At 44.9% G+C, this 24581-nt stretch overlaps 1 protein-coding gene across 10 annotated transcripts in view; it reads right to left on the bottom strand.

Annotated features, from left to right (window-relative positions):
* The window catches only part of LOC120946232 (complement factor H-like), a 3139400-nt gene that overhangs the window by 2651218 nt on the left and 463601 nt on the right, over window positions 1-24581 (bottom strand). For all 10 annotated transcript variants that reach the window (XM_040361064.1, XM_040361066.1, XM_040361056.1 and 7 more), the window contains exons 12-14: window positions 21622-21795; window positions 17269-17454; window positions 3238-3405 (exon numbers count right to left, since the gene is read on the bottom strand). In XM_040361064.1, coding sequence (XP_040216998.1) covers window positions 3238-3405; window positions 17269-17454; window positions 21622-21795 — 528 coding nt within the window. The remainder of the gene's footprint in view (window positions 1-3237; window positions 3406-17268; window positions 17455-21621; window positions 21796-24581) is intronic.

Below are 24581 nucleotides of genomic sequence, written 5' to 3'. Positions count from 1 at the left end.
CCACCCCGCATCACCGATCGCCTCGCTCCATGGACCATGGACGTCCAGTCAGGATTTCAAAACCACTTCCCGGACGTAAATCGGCTATAGGCCGGGCAGGAAGTGGATAATCATATATATACTATTTTAATAAAATACCATATTTTTATATTTGTTGTGTTTTACATATATATATATAAAAAGTTGCAGTTTTAATGAGCTTTACACTTGATATTATTTATCAAAAATAATTTAGATCACGATATGAGCTTATTGTATCAACTTTTTAAGCCATATATATTTATCGCACAACACTTTATATCACAGTACACTAATATAACTCTTTTTTCACCATATTGGTTATGATACATATTTGTTTCACACATGGGATTTCTTTTCGTCTGTTTTTTTTCACTCTCTCTCATCATTAGTATGAGAGATTTTTTATCCAGCTCATATACGATAGTATCCCACGTGTGACACATCAGGGTTCATCAAAGTGTTCTATTGACTAATGATCACCTGTGGGCTAATTGGTGGAATGCCCCATTCACCTTTCTCCCTCCTCCTTTTGGCTGGGTTCACACTTGTCCGACAAACGGTCCTACATTGGGAGCTCATGTAGCATGACGTGTGAAAATCAATGTTTCCCTATGAGAGCTGTCTTAACTGGTCCTACACAAGTCGGTCCGACTTTGAAAATGCTCCCTGTACTACTTTGGTCCTACATTGATCCTACTTCAGCCCATTGAATATCATTGAAGTCGGACCAAAGTAGTATCCTTGTCCTAACCATCCGACTTTTGACATCCGACTTGTGATTACAGCAGCAGTAAAAGGAATTTATCTCACTCTGGGATTGTTTTGATTGGTCAAAGAACAAGTCAGACTATCACAAAGTCGGATCAAAGTAGTATGCTGTTCATGAAAGTAGGATGGATGTAGGACCAATGTAGGATGGATGTAGGACCAATGTAGGATCAGTGTAGGACCAATGTAGCAGAGCAAAGTAGGATGAAAGTAGTGTAGTAGTGTGAACCCAGCCTTTAGCCCAGTTTCACACTGGGTACGTTTTGCTTCGATTTGAGATGCGATTTCACATGTGAAATGGCATCTCAAATCGGCGGCATTTTCCGGCAATTGTCGGCAATGACACCGTCCTAATCGGTGCGACGCTGCATCTGCGGCGCTGCACCGATTTTAAAGAGTAGTTCCTGTACTACTTTTTGCGATTTCTGGCCACGATTTACATTGACATCTGTGCAGAAACCTGCACAGATGTCTCTTAAATCGCGGCCGAAATCGGGATTGCCGGCGGGAGTGAAATTGTGCGAGTTCAGCTGATCTCGCACGGCTTCACTCCCGCAGCCCAGTGTGAACCAGGGCTTAAACACAGTTTTTGTCATTGTTCACTAGCTATGAGTAAGCATGAGGCCCCATACACATGATAGAATTTATCCGCAGATACGGTTCAGCGGACCGTATCCGCGGATAAATCCTCTCTAAGATTTCAGAGGATTTCAATGCGATGGCGTGTACACACCATCGCATTGAAATCCGCGCTGAAATCCTCTGCCGATGACGTGTCGCGCCGTCGCCGCTATTATGACGCGGCGACGGGCGCGACGCTGTCATATAAGGAATTCCACGCATGCGTCTATTCATTACGGCGCGTGCGGGGAATCCCTTTGGACGGATGGATCCGGTAAGTCTGTACAGACGAGCGGATCCATCCGTTGGAATGGATTCCAGCAGATAGATATTCTGTGCATGTCGACAAATATTTATCTGCTGGAAATCCATTCCAGGGGAGATTTATTTGCGGATAAATATCCGTTGGCGTGTACACACCATAGGATCTATCCGCAGAAACCCATTTGATGGGATTTATCTGCGGATAGATTCTATGGTGTGTATGGGGCCTTAGTGTTGCTCACGAATATTCGTATTGCGAATATTCGGCTCGAATATGGCATATTCGAGTATTCGCGATATATTTAGAATTTCGCGGTGAATATTCGCTATTCCGAATATTCAAATTTTTTCAATTTTATTTTTAGAACAGATCACATCCTAGAGATCTCCATCGACATCTAAAAGCATTGCTGGTATGATTAGAGACCTTGGGCCGAGTAGCTGAAGCGATCATTTTATCTTGCCGAAAAATCGCAATGCGATTATTCGGCAATCGGAATATCGCGCGATTATTTTCTCCGCCCTTCTTTTGCATCAGAGCCAATCAGAGTTCTCCTACCGCAGTTGTCGAAATTCCGCAATAAATATCGCATTCGCATTTTGCGAAATTTCGATAAAATATCATGAATATTCTGAGCCAATCAGAGGGCTCCTACCGCAGTTGTCGAAATTTCGCAATAAATATCGCATTCGCATTTTGCGAAATTTCAATAAAATATCACGAATATTCTGAGCCAATCAGAGTGCTCCTACCGCAGTTGTCGAAATTTCGCAATTACTTTCGCATTCGCAATAGCAAACATTTCATTTCGATAAAATATCACGAATATTCGAATTTAGCGAATATTTCTCGAATATTCGGCTATATATTCGTGATATATCGCGAAATCGAATATGGCGTATTCTGCTCAACACTAGTAAGCATCACATGATGTGAAACATGTCAGCCATCCTTTTCCTTTTGTTCACTTCTTTTTGACTGCAACATTGTTGGTTGTTTTTTTGGATTTCACTTGCTGAATAAAGATATTGTTTTAAGGAGTGCGGCAGTCCAGGACTTCTTTTCATCCAATGTGGTGTTGGTACATATAGGCATAATTACAATGAATCCATATGTATATGAAGGTGGTAGTTTACAATTCCTTGCATTCTTTTTAAAGAATGAAAAACTTCCTTGAAAACAAGTTCCTAGTGAGGGAGGATTTCTACAGGAAATATCAGTCTGCAGGACATGGGATGTACTGCACTACATTATTACAGGTAAGTTATATCTTTAGTGTTTTTCCCTAGAAAATATTGTTTCACTAAAATTTTGCTCAAAAATAAGCAAAAAAAGTAGGAACCCAATATGATTTTTTTTTCTTAGATTATCCAAAAATACAGTAAGAAAAACCCACATTTTATTTTTTTTAGACTTGTGGTAGACTTTCCTAAAGCAAAATGATCAGATTTATTTTGAGCAGAGATATTAAAGAAGTTTGCTCATCTCAGTCCAATGCTTGTTATATACAGTACATCTATAATTTTCTTGTCTTTGCAGGAATCAGAATATGTATTACTTACCTATACACTGTGGAATATCCTTCCATTTTCCAAGATCGCATGATGCAGGTTCAGCTTGAGACAACTTATACCCCTTGTTACAAATATAGGAAGCACGTTCACGATGTTTGTATACTTTATCTTCAGCTCTTCCATTTAATATTTCTCGAGGCTTTCCACAGGAATTACCTAAAAAACAAAAACAAATAATAAAAAGACAACTGTAACACATGGAAGGTAGTATAAAGGTGGTTTATATGTGAATTACATACCTATGTATAGTATGTAGCACAAACAGCAATCATTTGTAATATATGTACCACCACATGATCTGAAAGTGTAGGAAATGCTCTGCAAATGGTTTGTAATTTCATGTCTTTTATATTTTCATTAAACAAAAAATTGCTATATTGCATCCTGGACCTTAAACATCCTCATATATCAAATCAACATTTATATGATACAGTATCTCACAAAAGTGAGTACACCCCTCTTTTCATGTGACAACACTGAAGAAATGACACTTTGCTATAATGTAAATTAGTGAGTGTACAGCTTGTATAGCAGTGTAAATTTGCTGTCCCCTCAAGATAACTCAACACACACAGCCATTAATTTCTAAACTGCTGGCAACAAAAGTGAGCACACCCCTAAGTGAAAATGTCCAAATTGGACCGAATTAGCCATTTTCCCTCCCCGATGTCATGTGGCCTGTTAGTGTTACAAGGTCTCAGGTGTGAATGGGGAGCTGGTGTGTTAAATTTGATATCACTCTCACTCTCTCATTCTGGTCACTGGAAGTTCATAATGGCACCTCATGTTAAAGAACTCTCTGAGGATCTGAATTATTTTTTTTTTGCTCTACATTAAGATGTAGGAAGAAATCATGCCAATTGGACATAACACATATAGGGGGAAGGAGTCACAGTGACTACATCATCCCGCGAGCATCTTGTAGTTTCTATGCATCCTGAGCCCACACTGCTTAAGTGCTACGTTTGTGAGTAATGTTTTAATGAGTAAATAAATCGTTCAGATATCCAGAGAGCACTAGATTTAGCCTTTTCTATTCCTATGTGCACCGGACCCCATTGAGGGAATCTGTACTGGTTAGTATCCATCTAATAAGCCAGAGGCAGCACGGACGGAATAGGAGCGCCATGACTAACTGATTTGTTTATATCCCTGAGAGGGATTCTGCTTTTTCTGACCTTCTGGTGAAACAGGGGTCAGAACTTGAGGTGAGCGGCTAGGATATAAAGGTGGAGGAGAGCCGAACAGCGAACAATTTGGGGTGTTCGCAGCAAATTCGAAAAGCCGCACAGCACCCTTTAAAAGTCTATGGGAGAAATCAAAAGTGCTAATTTTAAAGGTTAATATGCAAGTTATTGTCATAACAAGTGTTTGGGGACCTGGGTCCTGTCCCAGGGGACATGTATCAATGCAAAAAAAGTTTTAAAAACTGATTTTTTTTCGGGAGCAGTGATTTTAATAATGCTTAAAGTAAAACAATAAAAGTGAAATATTCCTTTAAATTTCATTCCTGGGGGGTGTCTATAGTATGCCTGTAAAGTAGCAAATGTTTGCCGTGCTTAGAAAAGTCCCAAACCATAATAAAACAAAAAGCGTGGGGGTCCCCCCCAAATTCCATATCAGGCCCTTCAGGTCTGGTATGGATATTAAAGTGGAGGTTCACCCGAAAAGTACATTTTTAACCTTAGATTGATGCTCATTTTTTTTTTAATCGAAGCAGTACTTACCGTTTTAGAGAGCGATCTTCTCCGCTGCTTCCGGGTATAGGCTGCAGGACTGGGCGTTCCTATTTGATTGACAGGCTTCTGACGGTCGCATACATCGCGTCACAATTTTCCGAAAGTAGCCGAACGTCGGTGCGCAGGCGCCATATAGAGCCGCACCGACGTTCGGCTTCTTTCGGCTACTCGTGACGCAATGTATGCGACCGTCGGAAGCCTGTCGGAAGCCTGTCAATCAAATAGGAACGCCCAGTCCCGAAGACCATACCCGGAAGAGGCGGAGAAGATCGCTCTCTAAAACGGTAAGTACTGCTTTGATTTAAAAAAAACTACCCGATTCCCCTTGACAAAATGAGCATCAATCTAAGGTTAAAAAAAAAAATTCGGGTGAACTCCCGCTTTAAGGGGGAACCCTGCGCCATTTTTTTTTAAATGGCGTGGGGTTCCCCAAAAATCCATACCAGACCCTTATTCGAGCACGCAACCTGGCAGGCTGCAGGAATTTTCCGAAAGTAGCCGAACGTCGGTGCGCAGGCGCCATATAGAGCCGCACCGACGTTCGGCTTCTTTCGGCTACTCGTGACGCAATGTATGCGACCGTCGGAAGCCTGTCGGAAGCCTGTCAATCAAATAGGAACGCCCAGTCCCGAAGACCATACCCGGAAGAGGCGGAGAAGATCGCTCTCTAAAACGGTAAGTACTGCTTTGATTTAAAAAAAACTACCCGATTCCCCTTGACAAAATGAGCATCAATCTAAGGTTAAAAAAAAAAATTCGGGTGAACTCCCGCTTTAAGGGGGAACCCTGCGCCATTTTTTTTTAAATGGCGTGGGGTTCCCCAAAAATCCATACCAGACCCTTATTCGAGCACGCAACCTGGCAGGCTGCAGGAAAAGAGGGGGGGGACGAGAGAGCGGCCCACCTTCTGAACTGTACCAGGCCACATGCCGTAAACATGGGGAGAATGTTGATGGGGACAAAATCCTCACCCCCACAACCCTTGCCTGATGGTTGTGGGGGCCTGCGGGCGGGGGCTTATTGGAATCTGGAAGTCCCCTTTAACAAAGGGGAACTCAAGATCCCACCCCCCCCATGTGAACTGGTAACGGGGTACATTGTGCCCCTACCATTTTACAAAAAAAAGTGTAAACATTTTAAATACCACAGGAGACAGTTTGGGACAAGTCCTTTATTAAAAATAAAATTAAAAAAAGGTTCCAACGATGTAATCCTGTCTCAAGCGATACGGAAAAAAAACACAACGCTACAAACGATACCACCTCATGGGGGCCCCCCCCCCCCCCGATCGAATGATGCTCACTTGGTGTGACAGCTCTTTTAAAGCTTAGGGAGGGGCCACCTGTCACATGCGTGGGTGACCCCGCCCCCTCTCTGACGCAAGGCGAAAGCCAGGGGTTACCCAATGACGTGTATGGGTGACCCCGCCTCCTCTGGCGCGTCGCGGGTTTGTGAGGGTTGTACTAATTTTGTGAGATACAATAAGTATATATACATTCCACCCATTCCCCCTTAAAACCAATACATTTCTTACAAATTAATGAACACATAATTCTTCTTTAAATCAGTATTAAACCCAAAAGCAAACATTATGGGCCAGATTCATAAAGAACTGCGGCGGCGTAACGTATCGTCTTTACGTTACACCGCCGCAAGTTTTCAGCGCAAGTGCCTGATTCACAAAGCACTTGCGTGTAAACTTACGGCGGTGTAACGTAAAGCCGTCCGGCGCAAGCCCGCCTAATTCAAATGGGGCGTGTGTCATTTAAATTAGGCGCGCTCCCGCGCCGGACGTTCTGCGCATGCTCCGTGTGAAAATTTCCCGACATGCTTTGCGCGAAATTACGGCGCCCCGACATGTTTTTTGAACGGCGACGTGCGTAACGTACTTTTGTATTCCCGGACGTCTTACGCCAAAAAAAAAAATTCGACGCGGGAACGACGGCTATAACTTTAACATGGCTCGTCTAAAGTTAAGCCATGAAAAAGCAGGCCTAACTTTGCGATGGGAAAAACCAACTAGCGACGACGTAACGAACGCGCGTACCTTCGTGGATCACCATAAAAGCTAATTTGCAGACCCGACGCTGGAAACGACGCGAACTCCACCCAGCGGCGGCCAAAGTATTGCATCCTAAGATCCGACAGTGTAAGTCAATTACTACACCTGTCAGATCTTAGGGCTATCTATGCGCAACTGATTCTATGAATCAGCCGCATAGATACTCTCAGAGATACGACGGCGTATCAGGAGATACGCCTTAGTATCTCTTTTGTGAATCTGGCCCTATATTGCAGCTTACCAATCCTTAAATGTAATGGCTGCTTTTGTTTTCTTTTTTTTTGCTTTCATGGATGCACTTGCTGCTCTCACTGCACAAAGAACTAGGCTCCAACCATTACATCCTTGGCAATCTGATCACAACAGATATCTCAAGAGGCAGCCATGCTCTTCAGCAACTGTGGCATAAAATCAAATCCCTAAAAGCTTTCATCCTATACAAATTTACCCTCCTAAAATACAATGGCCCGGATTCAGAAAGAATTGCGCTCTATGTGCGGAGGCGCAGACGATTTTGCCCTGCGCCCCCGCAAATACTTTACGCTTCCCTCGATTCACGGAGCAGTAGCTCCGTAAATTGGGAGGGCGCACCGGCAAAATTGCCAGGCGTAAGCACGCGCAATGTAAATGATCCCGCCGGGGGCGGGAATCATTTAAATTAGGCGCGCTCCCGCGCCGAGCGTAGAGCGCATGCTCCGTCGGGAAACTTTCCCGACGTGCATTGCGGGAAATGATGTCGCAAGGACGTCATTTGCTTCAAAGTGAACGTGAATGGCGTCCAGCGCCATTCACGATTCACTTACGCAAACGACGTAAAATTTGAACGTCGCGACGCGGGAACGCCGGGTATAGTTTAGCATTGGCTGCCAGTGCTATTAGAAGGGGCAGCCTTACGCTAAACACGCCGTACGGAAACAACGTAACTTGCGTACGCAGGGGGCGCGCAACATTGTGAAATTTACCCTCCTAAAATACAATGGCCCGGATTCAGAAAGAATTGCGCTCTATTTGTGGAGGCGCAGACGATTTTGCCCTGCGCCCCCGCAAATACTTTGCGCTTCCCTCGATTCACGGAGCAGTAGCTCCGTAAATTGGGAGGGCGTGCCGGCAAAATTGCCCAGGGGAAAGCACGCGCAATGTAAATGATCCCGCCGGTGGCGGGAATCATTTAAATTAGGCGCGCTCCCGCGCCGAGCGTAGAGCGCATGCTCCGTCGGGAAACTTTCCCGACGTGCATTGCGGCAAATGATGTCGCAAGGACGTCATTTGCTTCAAAGTGAACGTGAATGGCGTCCAGCGCCATTCACGATTCACTTACGCAAACGACGTTAAATTTGAACGTCGCGACGCGGGAACGCCGGGTATTGGCTGCCCCTGCTATTAGAAGGGGCAGCCTTACGCTAAACACGCCGTACGGAAACGATGTAACTTGCGTACGCAGGGGGCGCGCAACATTGTGAATCGGCGTAAGAATGCAATTTGCATACTATACGCTGACCACAATGGGAACGCCCCCTAGCGGTCATCGCAAGAATGCAGCCTAAAATCTGCGTGGCATAAGAGCCTTATGCCACGCAGATTTTAGGCTGCAGTCGGCGTAACGAGTTCTCTGAATCAGGAGAACTCGTTACGCCGGCGCAAGTCAGCAATTGCGCTGCGTAACTATGGTTACGCAGGCACAATTGCTTACTGAATCTGGGCCAATGCTTTCCAATCAAATTTAAAACCAATGGCCACTACTCCATACTCTTACAGCTAGACTTTTCTACTGCCTTTGATACCGTTGAATACCAGCTCCTCATCAAAAAACGTTACTCTGGCCTCCAAATCTGCTCTTTCCTGGTTCTCCCCCTACCTATCATAGTGTTCCTACAATGTTGCCTGCAACTTTGTCTCCTCCTATCCACTTCCTTTTTCTGTAGGGGTCCTCCAAGGCTCCATCCTGTGAAACCTTATCTTCTCTATCTAAACCCCCTCCCTTGGTTACTGGATAAACTCCCATGGCTTCTAATACTATCTCTATGCTGATGACACCCTCTCCTCCCTGACATCTCTTGCATTACTAACTTATTAACTGACATATCAGTATGTCAAACCAATTGGGAAGTTGCGTTAAGGGAGGTCCTACCCCTACCCATTTTGTCACTACACGGACATCATCAGGAGGCATGCAGGCCCCCAAACGGTTCAGAGCAGCAGCGTTCCAGTACAATACAGTCGGCAAGTCATCCAGGTGCCAGGAGGCCACCGGTACATGTAAATGCAATATATTTTAACTTTTTTGGCACTATATTAAATAAAGGGCATATTACACTATGTTATCCATTCTGGTTTATCCTTTTTGGTGAATATCAGGACCATGGCTATGGGAGAATGATCTGAAGTAGAATATATAAGTTAAAGCGCTATCTGACCATTCTAGCATTAGTGCAGCACTGAGTATTCATGGACTGGGACACTTATTAATGGGATTATGTCACTTCTATGGAGACTTTATCACATGCACTTTATATGTAATTGATCTGTTTGCACAGAATACATAAATGCATAATTTAAATAGTATATTAACTCTTGGTTGGAAATTGGGGTACAATATTGAACAACACTTTTTGCACTTTTATGTGTATTGTAGCACAGCTTTGTTTTTTATATTGCATAATTTATGGGGTAAGGTATACCGCATATTAACCACTTGACAACCGCCCCATAGCAAAAGTACGGCTACAGGGTGGTTGCTTAACTCTGGGAGGCCTGTTAATTAACGGCCTTCCAGAATCGCGCTCCCACGCGCCCCCTGGGGCGCGCACATGGGAGTGTCCGTAATTTTGGTCCTAGACCTCCTCTGTAACTAAAAACATATAACCAGTAAAAATATTTAAAACGTCGCCTATTGGGATTTTTAAGTAGCGAAGTTTGGCGCCATTCCACGAGCGTGTGCAATTTTGAAGGGTGACATTTTGGGTATCTATTTACTCGGCGGAACTTCATCTTTCACATTATGCAAAAACATTGGGCTAAATTTACTGATTTGTTTTTTTAAGCACAAAACAGTTTTTTTTGTAAAAAACACGTTAGAAAAATTGCTGCGCAAATACAGTGAGAGATAAAAAGTTGCAATGACCACCATTGTATTCTCTAAGGTCTTTGCTAAAAAAATATATATAATGTTTTGGGGTTCTATGCAATTTTCTAGCAAATAAATGATGATTTTTAGATGTAGGAGAGGAATGTCAGAATTGGCCTGGGTGCTCCAGAACGCCTGAAGGTGCTCCCTGCATGTTGGGCCTCTGTATGTGGCCACGCTGTGTAAAAGTCTCACACATGTGGTATCTCCATACTCAGGAGTAATAGCAGAATGTGTGTTGGGGTGTAATTTGTGGAATGCATATGCTGTGTGTGAGAAATAACCTGCTAATATGAAAATGTTGTGAAAAAAAAAAGAAATATAAAAAAATCTTGATATTGCAAAGAATTGTGGGAAAAAATTACAACTTTAAAAAACTCACCATGCCTCCTTCTAAATACCTTGGAATGTCTTCTTTCCAAAAAGGGGGAATTTGGGGGGTATTTATACTTTTCTGTCATGTTAGGGTCTCAAGAATTGAGATAGGCCGTCAGTACTTCAGGTGTGATCAATTTTTAGAGATTGGCACCACAGCTTGTGGACTCTATAACTTTCACACAGACCAAATAATATACACCAATTTGTACTTATTTTTACCAAAGATATATAGCAGTATAAATTGTGGCCAAAATTTATGAAGAAAAAATACTAATTTGCTAAATTTTATAACAGAAACAAAGAAAAATTCATTTGGGGGGGGGCGGTGGGTGTGGGAACTGGACACAGCTCTCTCTCTCTCTCACACACACACACACACACACACACACACACACACACATATATATATATATATATATATATATAGCCTGGGGGTGCTATGGGAGGTGAGAGGGGGTTCTGCACTGAGGGGGGTCTATGCTTATGGAGGGGGGGGGTTGCACTGAGGGGGATCTCTGCTTATGGAGAGGGGGTTTGCCCTGAGGGGATCTATGTTTATGTAGAGGGGGTCTGCCCTGAGGGTGAGGGGGATCTATGTTTATGGAGGGGGGCTGCACTGAGGGGGGGTCGACTATGCTTAGGGAGAGGGGGGGTTAGCACTGAGTGGGATCTATTTTTTTTTGTAGAGGGGGTCTGCCCTGAGGGGGATCTATGCTTCTGGAGAGGGGGGCCTGCACTGAGGGGGGATCTATGCTTATGGAGAGGGGCTGCACTGAGGGGGGTCTATGCTTATGGAGGGGGTCTGTTCTGGGGGGTGTCTATGCTGATGGGGGGGTCTGCACTGAGGGGAGGTATACACTGATGGATACGTACTTAATGGGAGTGGGTTATATTGAAGAAAGGGATTCTGTACTTAGTGAGGGGGGGGGGTCTATAATGAGGGAGGGTGGTCTGTACTGAAGGGGGACTATAGTTGGTCGAGGGGGGGAGGGGGTGACACCATTGTTTTCTGCACCAGGTGACACCAACCCTAGTGACGCCACTGTCTGTAGTGAAGAAACAGTTGCTTCCACATGCAAAGCAGTGCAGGAAAGCTGCTATGACACAATGACAGGTCTACTTATTCTGGGATAGATGACAGAAAATCTGTGCAATACATTCAGGTATAATGCTTCCATGTGCCACTCCGCAGGTGGGGGAGAATCACTTTATGCCGTGGGTCGGCAAGGCAGGGAATAGAATGTGATCTACCCATAATCTGCCCGTGATCAACGAGTAGATTGCGACCGATCAGTTACAGACCCCCCTGCTCTATGGGGACAAAGTGGCTGTACAAACACCGCTCTGGTCCGAATTTGACAGGAGTGCAAGTGTTGGTACGTGGCCCTGAACACAGTACAGTTTGTATTCATTATCCGCACCTGAACACCTGTCAAATTAGGACCCACAGCTGCGTTTGTACAACTGCTTCAGGGGGGGTCTTTGGTAAAATATGAGGGTCTAAACAGACTTCTGATGAAACAGGAAAGGGGATTGAGGATTTATTTTCATCAATCTCTATCTCTGAATCCTCAGCAGCACTGCAGAGTTAATGAACAGGAAGTGTTCTGTACAGAGGTTTCCTGATCATTCACCAGCTGAAGCATAGTAAACACAGTTTACTATGTTTTAGTTATGAATGAAAACAGGACTGATCAGTAAGAATCATTAATTCAGGAAAGGAAGAGGTCAGTAAACATAACATGTTTAAAGGAAAAGTTCACCTATCTGGACATGTTACACCAGTATTTAGGGTGTAACATGTAACATGTTCAGCAACTTACCCCCGACGACCCCTCCCTTCTCCCCACACCCAAAATTTGAAAAAAGTGCAGCCATGAGGGGCTCTGCCCACACAGCCATGTTATTCATTCTACATATGAACTAAGTACCATCTGCAACCGCGGTAGATGGCATGTAGTCCTCAATGAACTTCCTGGACTTCGGTAAGATCCCTTTCCCACTGAGGAGTTTTTCAGGCGGTTTAGCGCTATTTTTAGCGCCTAAATACCACCTGGGAAACTCCTGCCCTGCATTCTCAGTGTGAAAGCCTGAGGCGATGCGCTGGCGGAACCGCTCCAAAAGTCCTGCCAGTAGCATCTTTGGAGCTGTAAGAGAAGTGGTGTGTTTACTGCTCCTCCACCGCTCCTTCCCATTGAAAACAATGGGACAACGCGGTAATACTGCCGGCAATGCATTGAACAACATTGGATTTGATTCCATCAGAAACCGATCGTGTGTACAGGGCTTAAGAGTGTTACACTGGACTGTTTTAAGTGCATTTATCATCGCATTTGAGAATAATGTATATAGTGTATGGGTAATTGTTCACATCTATTCAGGTTTGTGCAATTATTAGAATTTCAACCTATGAGTTTCACATAGTATTGTCAATTGTTCTTTTACTTTCAAATATGATAATTCCACTATTTATATATGCGAGTAATTGCTCATGATTTATGCAATTTTTGCACACTTTAAGTTTTCTGTTACTATTTTAATCTTTCCACTGTGAGTCTTACACAGTATTGTCATTTGCTTACTTTTTATCACATATGGTGGTTTTACCATTTATAGTGTGTGAGAAAATGTTCACGATTTACCAAATTTTTCAAGATTTTTGTCATTACTTTAAACGTTATTTATTGACCAAAATTACCAATGAACATTACATTATTTAACTTGTCCAGATATATCCTCTCAGGCTGGGTTCACACTGGTGCGACAAATGCGCCGACATTGGGAGCTCATGTCACATTATGTGTTAAAATCAATGTTTTCCTATGGGAGCCATCTTAACTGGTCCGACACATGTCGGTCCGACTTTGAAAATGCTCCCTGTACTACTTTGGTCCGACTTTGATCCTACTTCAGCCTATTGAATATCATTGAAGTCGGATCAAAGTCGGAACGCCGTCTTGCATGACCCGACTTTGGAATGCGACTTGTGCTCTGCTGATCTTGAGGGGGAACTCCACGCCAAATTTTAAATAAAAAACGGCATGGGTTCCCCCTCCAAGAGCATACCAGGCCCTTTAGTCTGGTATGGATTGTAAGGGGAACCCCCTATGCCCAAAAAAATGGCATGGGGGTCCCCCCAAAATCCATACCAGACCCTTTTCCGAGCACACAACCCGACCGGTTAGGAAAGGGGGTGGGGACGAACGAGCGCCTCCCCCCTGAACTGTACTAGGCCCTCAACATGGGGTGCGGGTGCTTTGGGGCAGGGGGGCACCCTGCGGCCCCCCACCCAAAAGCACCTTGTCCCCATGTTGATGAGGACAAGGGCCTCTTCCCGACAACCCTGGCCGTTAGTTGTCAGGGTCTGCGGGCCGGGGGCTTATCGGAATCCAGGAGCCCCCTTTTAATAAGGGGGCCCCCAGATCCCGGCCCCCCATCCTATGTGAATGAGTATGGGGTACATCGTATCCCTACCCATTCACCTGGGGGGGGGGGAAATGTCAGGGAAAAAAACACACTACATAGATTTTTAAAGTCATTTATTAGGCAGCTCCGGGGGTCTTCTTCCGACTCTGCGGTTCTTCTGCCTTCTGCCGGGCTCCTCCGCTATCTTATTCCAGCTCATTTACAAGTTTCGGCCCGGTCTTCTACGTCATCTTCTTCCCACTTATTTTCTTCAGATGTTGACACAACGCTCTCTTCCGCTGTAATGCCGTGTGCGCAATGATTTATATTGGCATGGGGCATGGTCACCGGGTGATGTCACCCGGTGACCCTGCCCCTCATGAGGTCACAGTCCCAGGGCATGATGGGACTGTGACGTCATGAGTGGCGGGGTCACTGGGTGACATCACCTGGTGACCAAGCCCCATGCCTATATAAATCATTGCGCACCATGCACACAGCATTACAGCGGGAGAGAGCTTTGTGTCAACATCGGAAGAAAAGAAGAGGGAAGAAGACAACGGAGAAGACCGGGCCAACGCTAGTAAAAGAGATGGAAGAAGATAGCGGAGGAGCCCGACAGAAGAACCGGAAAGCGGTAGAAGAGAGCGGAGAGTCAGAAGAAGACCACCAAAGTCGGAAGAAGACCACCAGAGCTGCCTAATAAATTACTTTAAAAACCTGTGTAGTGTGTTTTTTTTTTCTTTACATTTTCCCCCCAGGTGAATGGGTAGGGGTACGATGTACCCCATACTCATTCACATAGGGTGGGGGGGCCGGGATCTGGGGGACCCCTTATTAAAGGGGGCTCCTGGATTCTGATAGGCCCCCCACCCGCAGATCCTGACAACCAATGGCTAGGCTTGTCGGGAAGAGGCCCTTGTCCTTATCAACATGGGGACAAGCTGCTTTGGGTGGGGGGGCAACAGGGCGCCCCCCTGCCCCAAAGCACCCACCCCCCATGTTGAGGGCATGCGGCCTGGTACGGTTCAGGAGGGGGGCGCTCGCTTGTCCCCACCCCCTTTCCTGACCGGCCGGGTTGTGTGCTCGCATAAGGGTCTGGTATGGATTTTGGGGAGACCCCCACACCGTTTTTTTCAGCATAGGGGGTTCCCCTTAAAATCTTTACCAGACCGAACCGGGCCTGGTATGCTCTTGGAGGGGGAACCCTTTTATTTAAAATTCGGTGTGAAGTTCCCCCTCAAGATTCATATTGAACACAGTGCCTGGTATTGGCGGGGATCCAAGTCGGATCCCTGTTCATTGAAAGTCGGACGTATGTCGGCTTCAAGTAGCAGGGCAAAGTCGGATCCAAAGTAGGATGGCAGTCGTGTCACACCAGTGTGAACCCAGCCTTAGGTACCAGGTGCTACTTTCAGACACATGAATTATGCCAATGTGGACAAAGTAATTTTCTAACCTGACTTCTATCCCGCTCTCCCTCTCACTTACCTCACATGCAGATGTAGCGCCCTGCTCCTGATGAACAGGCGCTGCTTTAAATTTAATGGGGGTCTGAGCTGTTATTTGGCTCAGACCAGAATGATTAAGGGCAATTTAGCCTCTGTTCTAGCCATGGCTGTTCTAGCCATGGCTGTGCTGGAAGTATCCACCGTTGATCCCCTGGGGGTGTTGTTACCACCCCAGGCCAACAGTGGCAGCAGCCAGGACATGGTACATTGAGTGTCCCCCCTCAGCAACGAGTCAGTAGTGGTTGCCCTGCTGTGCATGCTGGGGAGGGGTACTTAAGAGACAGACGCCATTGGTACAGGGTCCGTTCGCCCATTGTGGACCGCCTGGCCTGAGGTGGGTGCTGTGAATCATGGCTCCGGGACCACATTTGGTGGGCCCAGTTGTCTGGCTGTCTGCAGAGGTGATCCTGTGCTGTCCGTCCTGCGGGAGGAAGCCACTTGATGAAGGAAACCAGGGGAGGACCTATCCTGGTAAAGACCATGCAAGAGGCTGGTGCCTTGGGAGAAGGCCTGGAAACTTCATCTAAGGGTGCACCATACACGAGAGGCCTGACAGTGTCGCCTGTCCGATGTAAAAGTTCTAGTGAAGCAAAGCTAAAGAGATCCGGGTGCTGAATCCTGTGGCAAAGGATTCCAGACCAAAGTGTCTCATCAAGAAAGGAAGGTCTGTGGCAGAGACTGTACTTTATTTTGTGCACCATCCCGGCTGCTAGGCCAGTGAGAGGGACCTATCCGAGTGAGCAATATCCAATCTGGCTAGAGTGGCTAGAACTGTTTGCTGGAAACAGGAGTGTTTCCTTACTGGTGACTGTGCACCTGAACCTACCTACCCTTCCACCCCTCATCCTTCTTTTCTACTAAAGTTCTCCCAAATAAACCCAAAGAGAAAAGATGTACATTGTGTGTGGACACTGGAATTCTTCGGACTCTCCTTTAACCCTGGACAGCAAGAATATAGAGGTAAGGTGCCACCCAAAATATAACCAGCAGCTCCTGCGGGGGTAGTGCTACACAGACATTACCCTTCCACTTACCTGATGGGGTTCTGGGCTTCACCCTTCTCTGGTATTGGTGCTGTACAGGAAGACAATCACTAGCACTGTATGCACATGAGCCCAGAAGCACCGTCAGGTAAGTGTAAGGGGGGTTCTACATATTGGGTTAGTGTGGAGATAGAAGATGTGAAAAGTTAAAGTGGATGTAAGCCCAATCTCATGCCATAGTGCTGATCTATAAGGATATACATGCCTCTGCATGTATCCTTACCTGTCAAATGTCTCCTTTTTGTCTGTTATAAGAACTGAAAAACTGCACATTCTGTGGGTGGGTCTGTTGTCTGGAGCTCAGTAGGTGGAGTGGTGATCTCAGTAGACCCCCCGCCCACCTCTGCACTCCCCTTGTCAACATGCATTTTCTCTTGTGTATTCATTACACTAAACTCTGCTATGATCACTAACATCCAGTCAAAATCCAGAAAAGTAACCACATGACTTCAAAAAAGGAGTGGGGTGGGAATTAAAAAAGAATGCCTGACTCAGGCTAGTACATGAGATGTGTAAATAACCTGTCATTCACAGCAAGGGGGAGGAACGGACAAAAGTTTTCTCCTGTTTGTCCGTTTATCTCACTGAAAAAAGAAAAGAGGATTGCTCAGAGCTGGATTAACTGTTTGTGGCAATACATTTCGGGTTTACATCCACTTTAAGTTAGAAAATCATTTTAGGTCTGCTATGAAACTTAAACTTTACAATAAGTATTTACATTCTAATATTTGACAAGAAACTTTATCAAACCTCTTACCTTCACAGGTAGGTAGTGGTAGCCACTTTCCATCAATACATTTACTTTCATCAGAGCCAATGATGCGATAACCATCTGCACATCTGTATTTCACCGTGCTTCCAGAATAATATTGGTCTGCTACAGATTCTTCACTGATCTCGCCATTAGGTATTTGTGGTGGATTCCTTGTGCATCGTTTTTTCTCTAAAAACACAAATGTCACCTCTTATTCAAAGTGGAAGCATTTTTTTTCATATAAAAGATAACTTTGTGATTTAAGGGTCAGTACATACCATGAATCGCACAGGAACGCGCTATGTATTCCAGTGCGATTCTGGTGCAGTACAATTGAGGCCCATTCATTTGAATTGGCTGAAATCACGCTGGACTGCAGCAAAAGTAATGCATGCAATATCTTTATAAAAGACACAGAAATCGGATCACATGGTACTAAGATATCATGCGATCCGGTCCAGGCACACACACTGTTTGTGACCTGCGGTTGGGGTGTCATTAAGGCCTATTTCACACTTGTGTGACTTGTCATGCGACTTGGGACTGCAAAGTCACATGGCATGTCAAACCCCATTATTTCCAATGAGTACCATTCATATCTGTACTACTGTACTACTTTGGTCTGACTTTGATGAGAGTTATGCCCCATACACACAATTGGATTTTCCGTCGGAAAAACCTTGGATGGTTTTTCTGACGGAATTCCGCTCAAGCTTGGCTTGCATACACACGGTCACACAAAAGTTCTCTGGACTTTCGTCCGTCACAAACACAGTGCCGTAGAACACTCTGACGAGCCGAGAAAATTAAGTTCAATGCTTCCAAGCATGTGTCAAATTGTTTCCAAGCATGCGTCTGAATTTTGCGTGTCAGAATTGCTCCAGACGACTGTATTTTCCCATGAGAATTTTTCCCGTCTGAAAATTTGAGAACCAGCTCTCAATCTTTTGCTGGGGAAAATCTGACAGCAAAAGTACGATGGAGCATACACACGGTTGGAATTTTCGTTCAAAAGCTCACATCAGACTTTTGCTGGCGGAAAATCCGATCGTGTGTACGGGGCATTACACAGGCATTCCCGGAAAAATCGCTTTACTTTGAAGTTGCGGTAGTGTGAAGAGGGCCTAAGTTAACATTGACACCTGCTGTAGATCACAACTGCAGTGCTTTTTGAATGCAGTGTGGAAAACATGCACAGAACACAGGTTTCCCTCAGTGTTTTGTTGTGAACCTGCCCTAAATGTCAACATAAGTGATGTAAACAAACAAACCCCCTTTAACGACTTCAGCTCCAGAAAACTTTACCCCCTTCATGACCAGGCCATTTGTTGTTATTCAGCACTGCGCTACTTTATTTTCGCAGTCATGCAATGCTGAACACAAACTAAATTTGTATAATTTTTTTCCCCCACAATTAGACCTTTCTTTTGGTAGTTTTGACCAACCACTGTTTTTTTTTTTCTTATACACGAAAATATTGGGGAAAAAACACTATATTTCTTACTTTGATATAAAACATATCCAATATATCCAAAATTTAGAGAATCAAATTTCTTAAAGCAGAGTTCCACCCAAAAATGAAACGTCCACTGTCCACATTCCTCCCCCCTCCGGTGTCACATTTGGCACCTTTCAGGGGGGGGAGGGAGGGCAGATACCTGTGGAGGGGGGGCAGGGCTGTCTTAATGAGAGGGCACACCTGGGCACTGCCCAGGGGCCCCAGCTGCATGTGGGCCCCTGCACTTTCCCCAAAGCAGCTGGTCCTTGAGCCCACGCTGCCCCGAAGGAAAGAGAGGAAATGAAATGCATTGAAAAAAGTGTCATTGAAGAAAGTGACACTGAAAAAAGTGATGGGGAAGAAAGTGACTTTAAAGACAGTGAAGGGGGAGAAAGCGAATGGGAGAAACGCACAGGAGCAGCAAGTGAAGGGGAAGAACGCACAAGAGAAGCAAGCGAAGGGGAAGAACGCACAGGAGAAGCAAGTGAAGGGGAAGAAGGCACATGAGAAGGAAGCGAATGGGAAGAACGCACAGGAGAAGGAAGCGAATGGGAAGAACGCACAGGAGAAGGAAGCGAAGGGGAAGAACGCACAGGAGAGGGAAGCAAAGGGGAAGAACACACAGGAGAGGAAATTGAATGGGAAGAACACACAGAAAAGGGAAGGGGAAGAACGCACAGGAGAGGGAAGCAAAGGGGAAGGAAGCGAAGGGGAAGAACGCACAGGAGAAGAAAGTGAAGGGGAAGAACGCACAGGAGAAGGAAGTGAAGGGGAAGAATGCACAGGAGAAGGAAGCAAAGGGGAGAATGCACAGAAGATAGGGAAGGGGAAGTACGCACAGGATAGGGAAGGGAAATGGAAGAATACACAGGAGGGGGAAGTGAAGGGGAAGAACGCACAGAAGAAGATAGGGAAGGGGAAGAATACACAGGAGGGGGAAGTGAAGGGGAAGTACACACAGGAGAGGGAAGGAAAAGAACGCACAGAAGAGGGAATTAAAGGGGAAGAAGGCACAGAAGAAGGAAGGGGAAGAACACACAGGAGAGGGAAGTAAATGAGAAGAACGAACAGGAGATGGAAGGGATGGGGTAGCATACACAGGGCTGTCTTAATGAGAGGGCACAGCTGGGCACTGGGGCCCCTGCACTTTCCCCAAAGCAGCTGGTCCTTGAGCCCATGCTGCCCTGAAATTGGGGGCCCCTATGATGGCCCTGAGAGTGATGTTGCCACAGGGGAAGCAGGCTGGCAGCGGTGCGCCGTGCTCTACATAATGATACCTATTATTTCACAGCCAGCAGGGAGGGGCAGGGCCGGAAAGGCCAGTGAGGCTCTGACCCTGCCCCATGCCTAAGGCTGGGTTCACACTACTACACTACTTTCATCCTACTTTGCTCTGTGTTCAATGTTTCCCTATGAGAGCGTCTTGTAGTGTCCTACACAAGTCGGTCCGACTTTGAAAATGCTCCCTGTACTACTTTTGGTCCTACATTGATCCTACTTCAGGCCCATTGAATATCATTGAAGTCGGACCAAAGTAGTATCCTGTTCATGAAAGTAGGATGGATGTAGGACCAATGTAGGATAAATGTAGGACCAATGTAGCAGAGCAAAGTAGGATGAAAGTAGTGTAGTAGTGTGAACATCAGGCTGGGTTCACACTACTACACTACTTTCATCCTACTTTGCTCTGCTACATTGGTCCTACATTTATCCTACATTGGTCCTACATCCATCCTACTTTCATGAACAGGATACTACTTTGGTCCGACTTCAATGATATTCAATGGGCCTGAAGTAGGATCAATGTAGGACCAAAAGTAGTACAGGGAGTATTTTCAAAGTCGGACCGACTTGTGTAGGACGCTACAAGACGCTCTCATAGGGAAACATTGAACACAGAGCAAAGTAGGATGAAAGTAGTGTAGTAGTGTGAACCCAGCCTCAAAGGGATGAGGTGTTAACCGTTGAAGGGCAGTTATAAGGTTTTCAAAATGCAGAGTAAATGCCGCTTAAACACTAGACAAGTGCACACTGAAATATATTGTTTCGAAATTCCGCTTCCGTCCAAAAAATACATTTAATCACTCCAGAAATTCATTTTTATTTTGTTTCGTTCAAAAATGCATTCGTCCAAAAATCCAAATTAAGGTTGAATCTGTCATTGAAGGTTTGTGGTGTCCTTCGAAGCAGCTGAACTGTACGACGCCGCAATCGTACATTTCCGGTCGAATGCTCCGCCCACAAACTATAGTAGAATTCTAATGTTGTATGAATAGTAATAAATATATTTATTAATTATTATTACTAGTCAAACAACATTAGAATACTTTTATAGCCTATGGGCAGAGCATTTGACCATAAATGTCCGTTTGTGGCGATCGTATGTTTTTAGCTGATTTGTCGAATCTTCATGTCTCTGTAATGTCGAATCTTTTCTCTCTGTCGAATAATCTTGGACTAATAGAGTTAGGTTAGGCACATTCGACCACAGGTTCGATAGACACAGATCACTATTGTCACTGTCATGTTGAATCTTCTATATATAGCGAACTGTTGTGGCAACAAAACGAAAATAAAGCATTTTTTATGTTGGATCTTTCGGATTTCAGGTTTTGCACATTCGTTAACGCTTGTTAAAACAAACGCTGAAATCCCTGAAATTCGGATTAAAATGCATTCGGATGAAAATCAATGCACATTTCAAATAAACACATGGTATTGTCACACGTGTGAAAGCGCCCTTAAAAATGCTGCCTCCTAACACATATGCGGACTAAACCTGGCAATCCTGACACTGAAAGATAATGTCTAATTTATGTTTAGTATATTTCAATACAAATTTGAAAATGAAGACTTACCTGTGCACCAAGGGGGAGACTGCCATTTTCCATCTTTACATAGACCTTTTTCTGAACCATACATCTGATATCCAGTATCACACTCAATCTCTATCTCATCTCCATTAAAATATTCAGTCTTTGGATTTATCACTCGAGCATTTGATGGCTCAGCTATAGAAGGACATTTTGACTCTGCAAGAATGATTTACGTAGGACATAACAAAGGTCATTAAAATATAACGAACTATCCTAATGTAAAATATATAATTATTGCTGTACATGACATCACATTTATCTGAACATGTGCATCTGGGTTTACCACTTACTACACAAAAAAACAGACCTGAAGCCAATATAGCTCATTTTGTATCTACAGTAGGGATGAGCTTCGTGTTCGAGTCGAAATCATGTTCAACTCGAACATGGTATGTTTGACCGTTCGTCGAAATACGAACGTTATGGGCCATTCGTGCCAAATTAGAGCGGCGTGTCACGGCCCATAATTCACTGAGGCATCGCAGTGCATTGCTGGCTGATGATTGGCCAAGCATGCACTATGACCCGCATGCTTGGCCAATCACAGCGCGCAAAAAACAGAGAGCCATAATTGGCCAAAGCCAGGGTGGCTTTGGCCAATTTTGGCTCAGGGGGTTTAGTACACGCCCCACACTATATAAGGTCGCCTAGAAGTTGGCCTTGTGTAGTGTGTTGCGGTGGTTAAGAGTGGACAGAGAGAGAGAGTGTCATTTTTTTTTAAGTTAGATAGATCAGGCAGGCAGGCAGGCTAGTCAGTTCGAGTTATGCCACGTACACACGATCGGTTTGTCTGATGAAAACAGACCGTTTTCATCAGACAAACCGATCGTGTGTGGGCCCCATCGTTTTTTTATCCATTGGTTAAAAAACTAGGAACTTGTTTTAAAATGATCTAATGGTTAAAAAACCGATAGAAAAAAACGATCGTCTGTGGGCACGTCCATCGGTTAAAAATCCACGCATGCTCAGAGTCAAGTCGACGCATGCTTGGAAGCATTGAACTTCATTTTTCTCAGCATGTCGTTGTGTTTTACGTCACCGCATTCTGACACAAACGTTTTTTTTAACCGATGGTGTGTAGGCACGACTGATGAAAGTCAGTTTAATCGGATATCTGATGAAAAAATCCATCAGTCTGTTTTCATCGGATGAATCGATCGTGTGTACAGGGCATTAGAGTGTGTAGAGGATATATATGCATCCCAGGTGCTGTATATATATTTATACACTGTATTGAGTTTAGCTAGATCCACTCTTCCTAATATACCGACAGTGACAGGCAGGCAGGTGATTGTGCTAGCTGCAGTATTCTCACTTGGTGTACTGTATCCTCTGCACAGTGTGCACCTAAAGCTACGTGAATACAATTGCTGTTGTTTTTTATATTAATACCACAGGCAGTGGCTGATCAGCAAGTATTCTCACTTGGTGTATTGTGTCCTCTGCAGTGTGTGCACCTAAAGCTACGTGAATACAATAGCTGTTGTTCTCTTATTAATACCACAGGCAGTGGACGATCTGCAAGTATTTTCACTTGGTGTACTGTGTCCTCTGCACAGTGTGCACCTAAAGCTACGTCAATAGATTTGCTGGTGTTCTAATATTAATACAACAGGCAGGGATCTGCTCAAATTATTACCACAGGCAGGGATCTGCAAGTATTCCCGCTTGGTGTACTGTGTAGAGATGGCCTGCCGGTTCGCCGGCGGTTGTTTCGTGGCGAACTTTGCTCGTTCTCGATCCGCCAAACCGACGGACATCTGGCGATGTTCGCGGCGGTCCGCAATGTTACATGGGTAAGAACTTTGACCTATGACACATCCATCAGGTGGTGCAGGACAGCCAATTGAGACATTTTTAGCACATTGACATACCCCCTACCTTATAAATAGACCTGATCTGGCGGCCATCTTACATTCTGCTTTTTGTCAGTGTAGGGAGAGGGTGCTGTTTGGAGCAGGGACAGGCTGTATTCAATCAAATAGTTATCTAAAAGGTCCACACAAGTCATTTTAAGGACTGGTATAGGTGTGCTACTTGCTGTGCAGTATATAAGTGTGTAATACATTCATTCATATACTTTTTGTCAGTGTAGGGAGAGGTTGGCGTTTCCAGCAGGGACAGACTTTAGCGACACAAATCGCTACCTAACAGGTCCACAAAAGTCCTTTCGAGCACTGGTATAGGTGTGCTACTTGCTCTGCAGTACATAGGTGTGTAATACATTCATATACTTTTTGTCAGTGTAGGGACAGGTTTGCGTTTCCAGCAGGGACAGACTTAAGCGACACAAATCGCTACCTAACAGGTCCACAAATGTATTTTCAAGCACTGATATAGGTGTGCTACTTGCTCTGCAGTATATAGGTGTAAAATACACTTATATAGCTAGATTCAGAGAAATTTGCCTATCTTTAGGTGGGCGTAGCGTATCGCATATACGCTACGCCGCCGTAACTTTAACAGGCAAGTCCCGTATTCAGAAAGATTTTGCGCCCGAAGTTACGGCGGTGTAGCGTATATGGGCCAGCGTAAGCCCGCCTAATTCAAAATAGGCTGGTAGGAGCGTGTTGTATGCAAATTACTAGTGACCCCACGTATTTGACGCTTCTAACGAACGGCGCATTCGCCGTCCGTGAAAGTATCCCAGTGCGCATGCTGGAAATCACGCCGCAAATATTCAATGCTTTAGACGTGAACGTTACTTACGCTCAGCCCCATTCACGGACGAGTTACGCAAACGACGTAAAACGTGAAAAATTTGATGGCTGGCCGACGTCCATACTTTTTGGTGGTTTATCTTTACGCCTGAAAACGCCTTACGTAAACGGCGTATGTTTACTTCGACGGCCGTGTGTACGTTCGTGAATAGGCGTATCTTGCTGATTTACATATTCTAGGCGTAAATCAGCGTACACGCCCCTAGCGGCCAGCGTAAATAG

The sequence above is a fragment of the Rana temporaria genome, chromosome 7 (genome assembly GCF_905171775.1).
Source record: "Rana temporaria chromosome 7, aRanTem1.1, whole genome shotgun sequence".
Taxonomy (NCBI): domain Eukaryota; kingdom Metazoa; phylum Chordata; class Amphibia; order Anura; family Ranidae; genus Rana; species Rana temporaria.
This window is presented reverse-complemented; position numbering and strand designations above follow the sequence as displayed.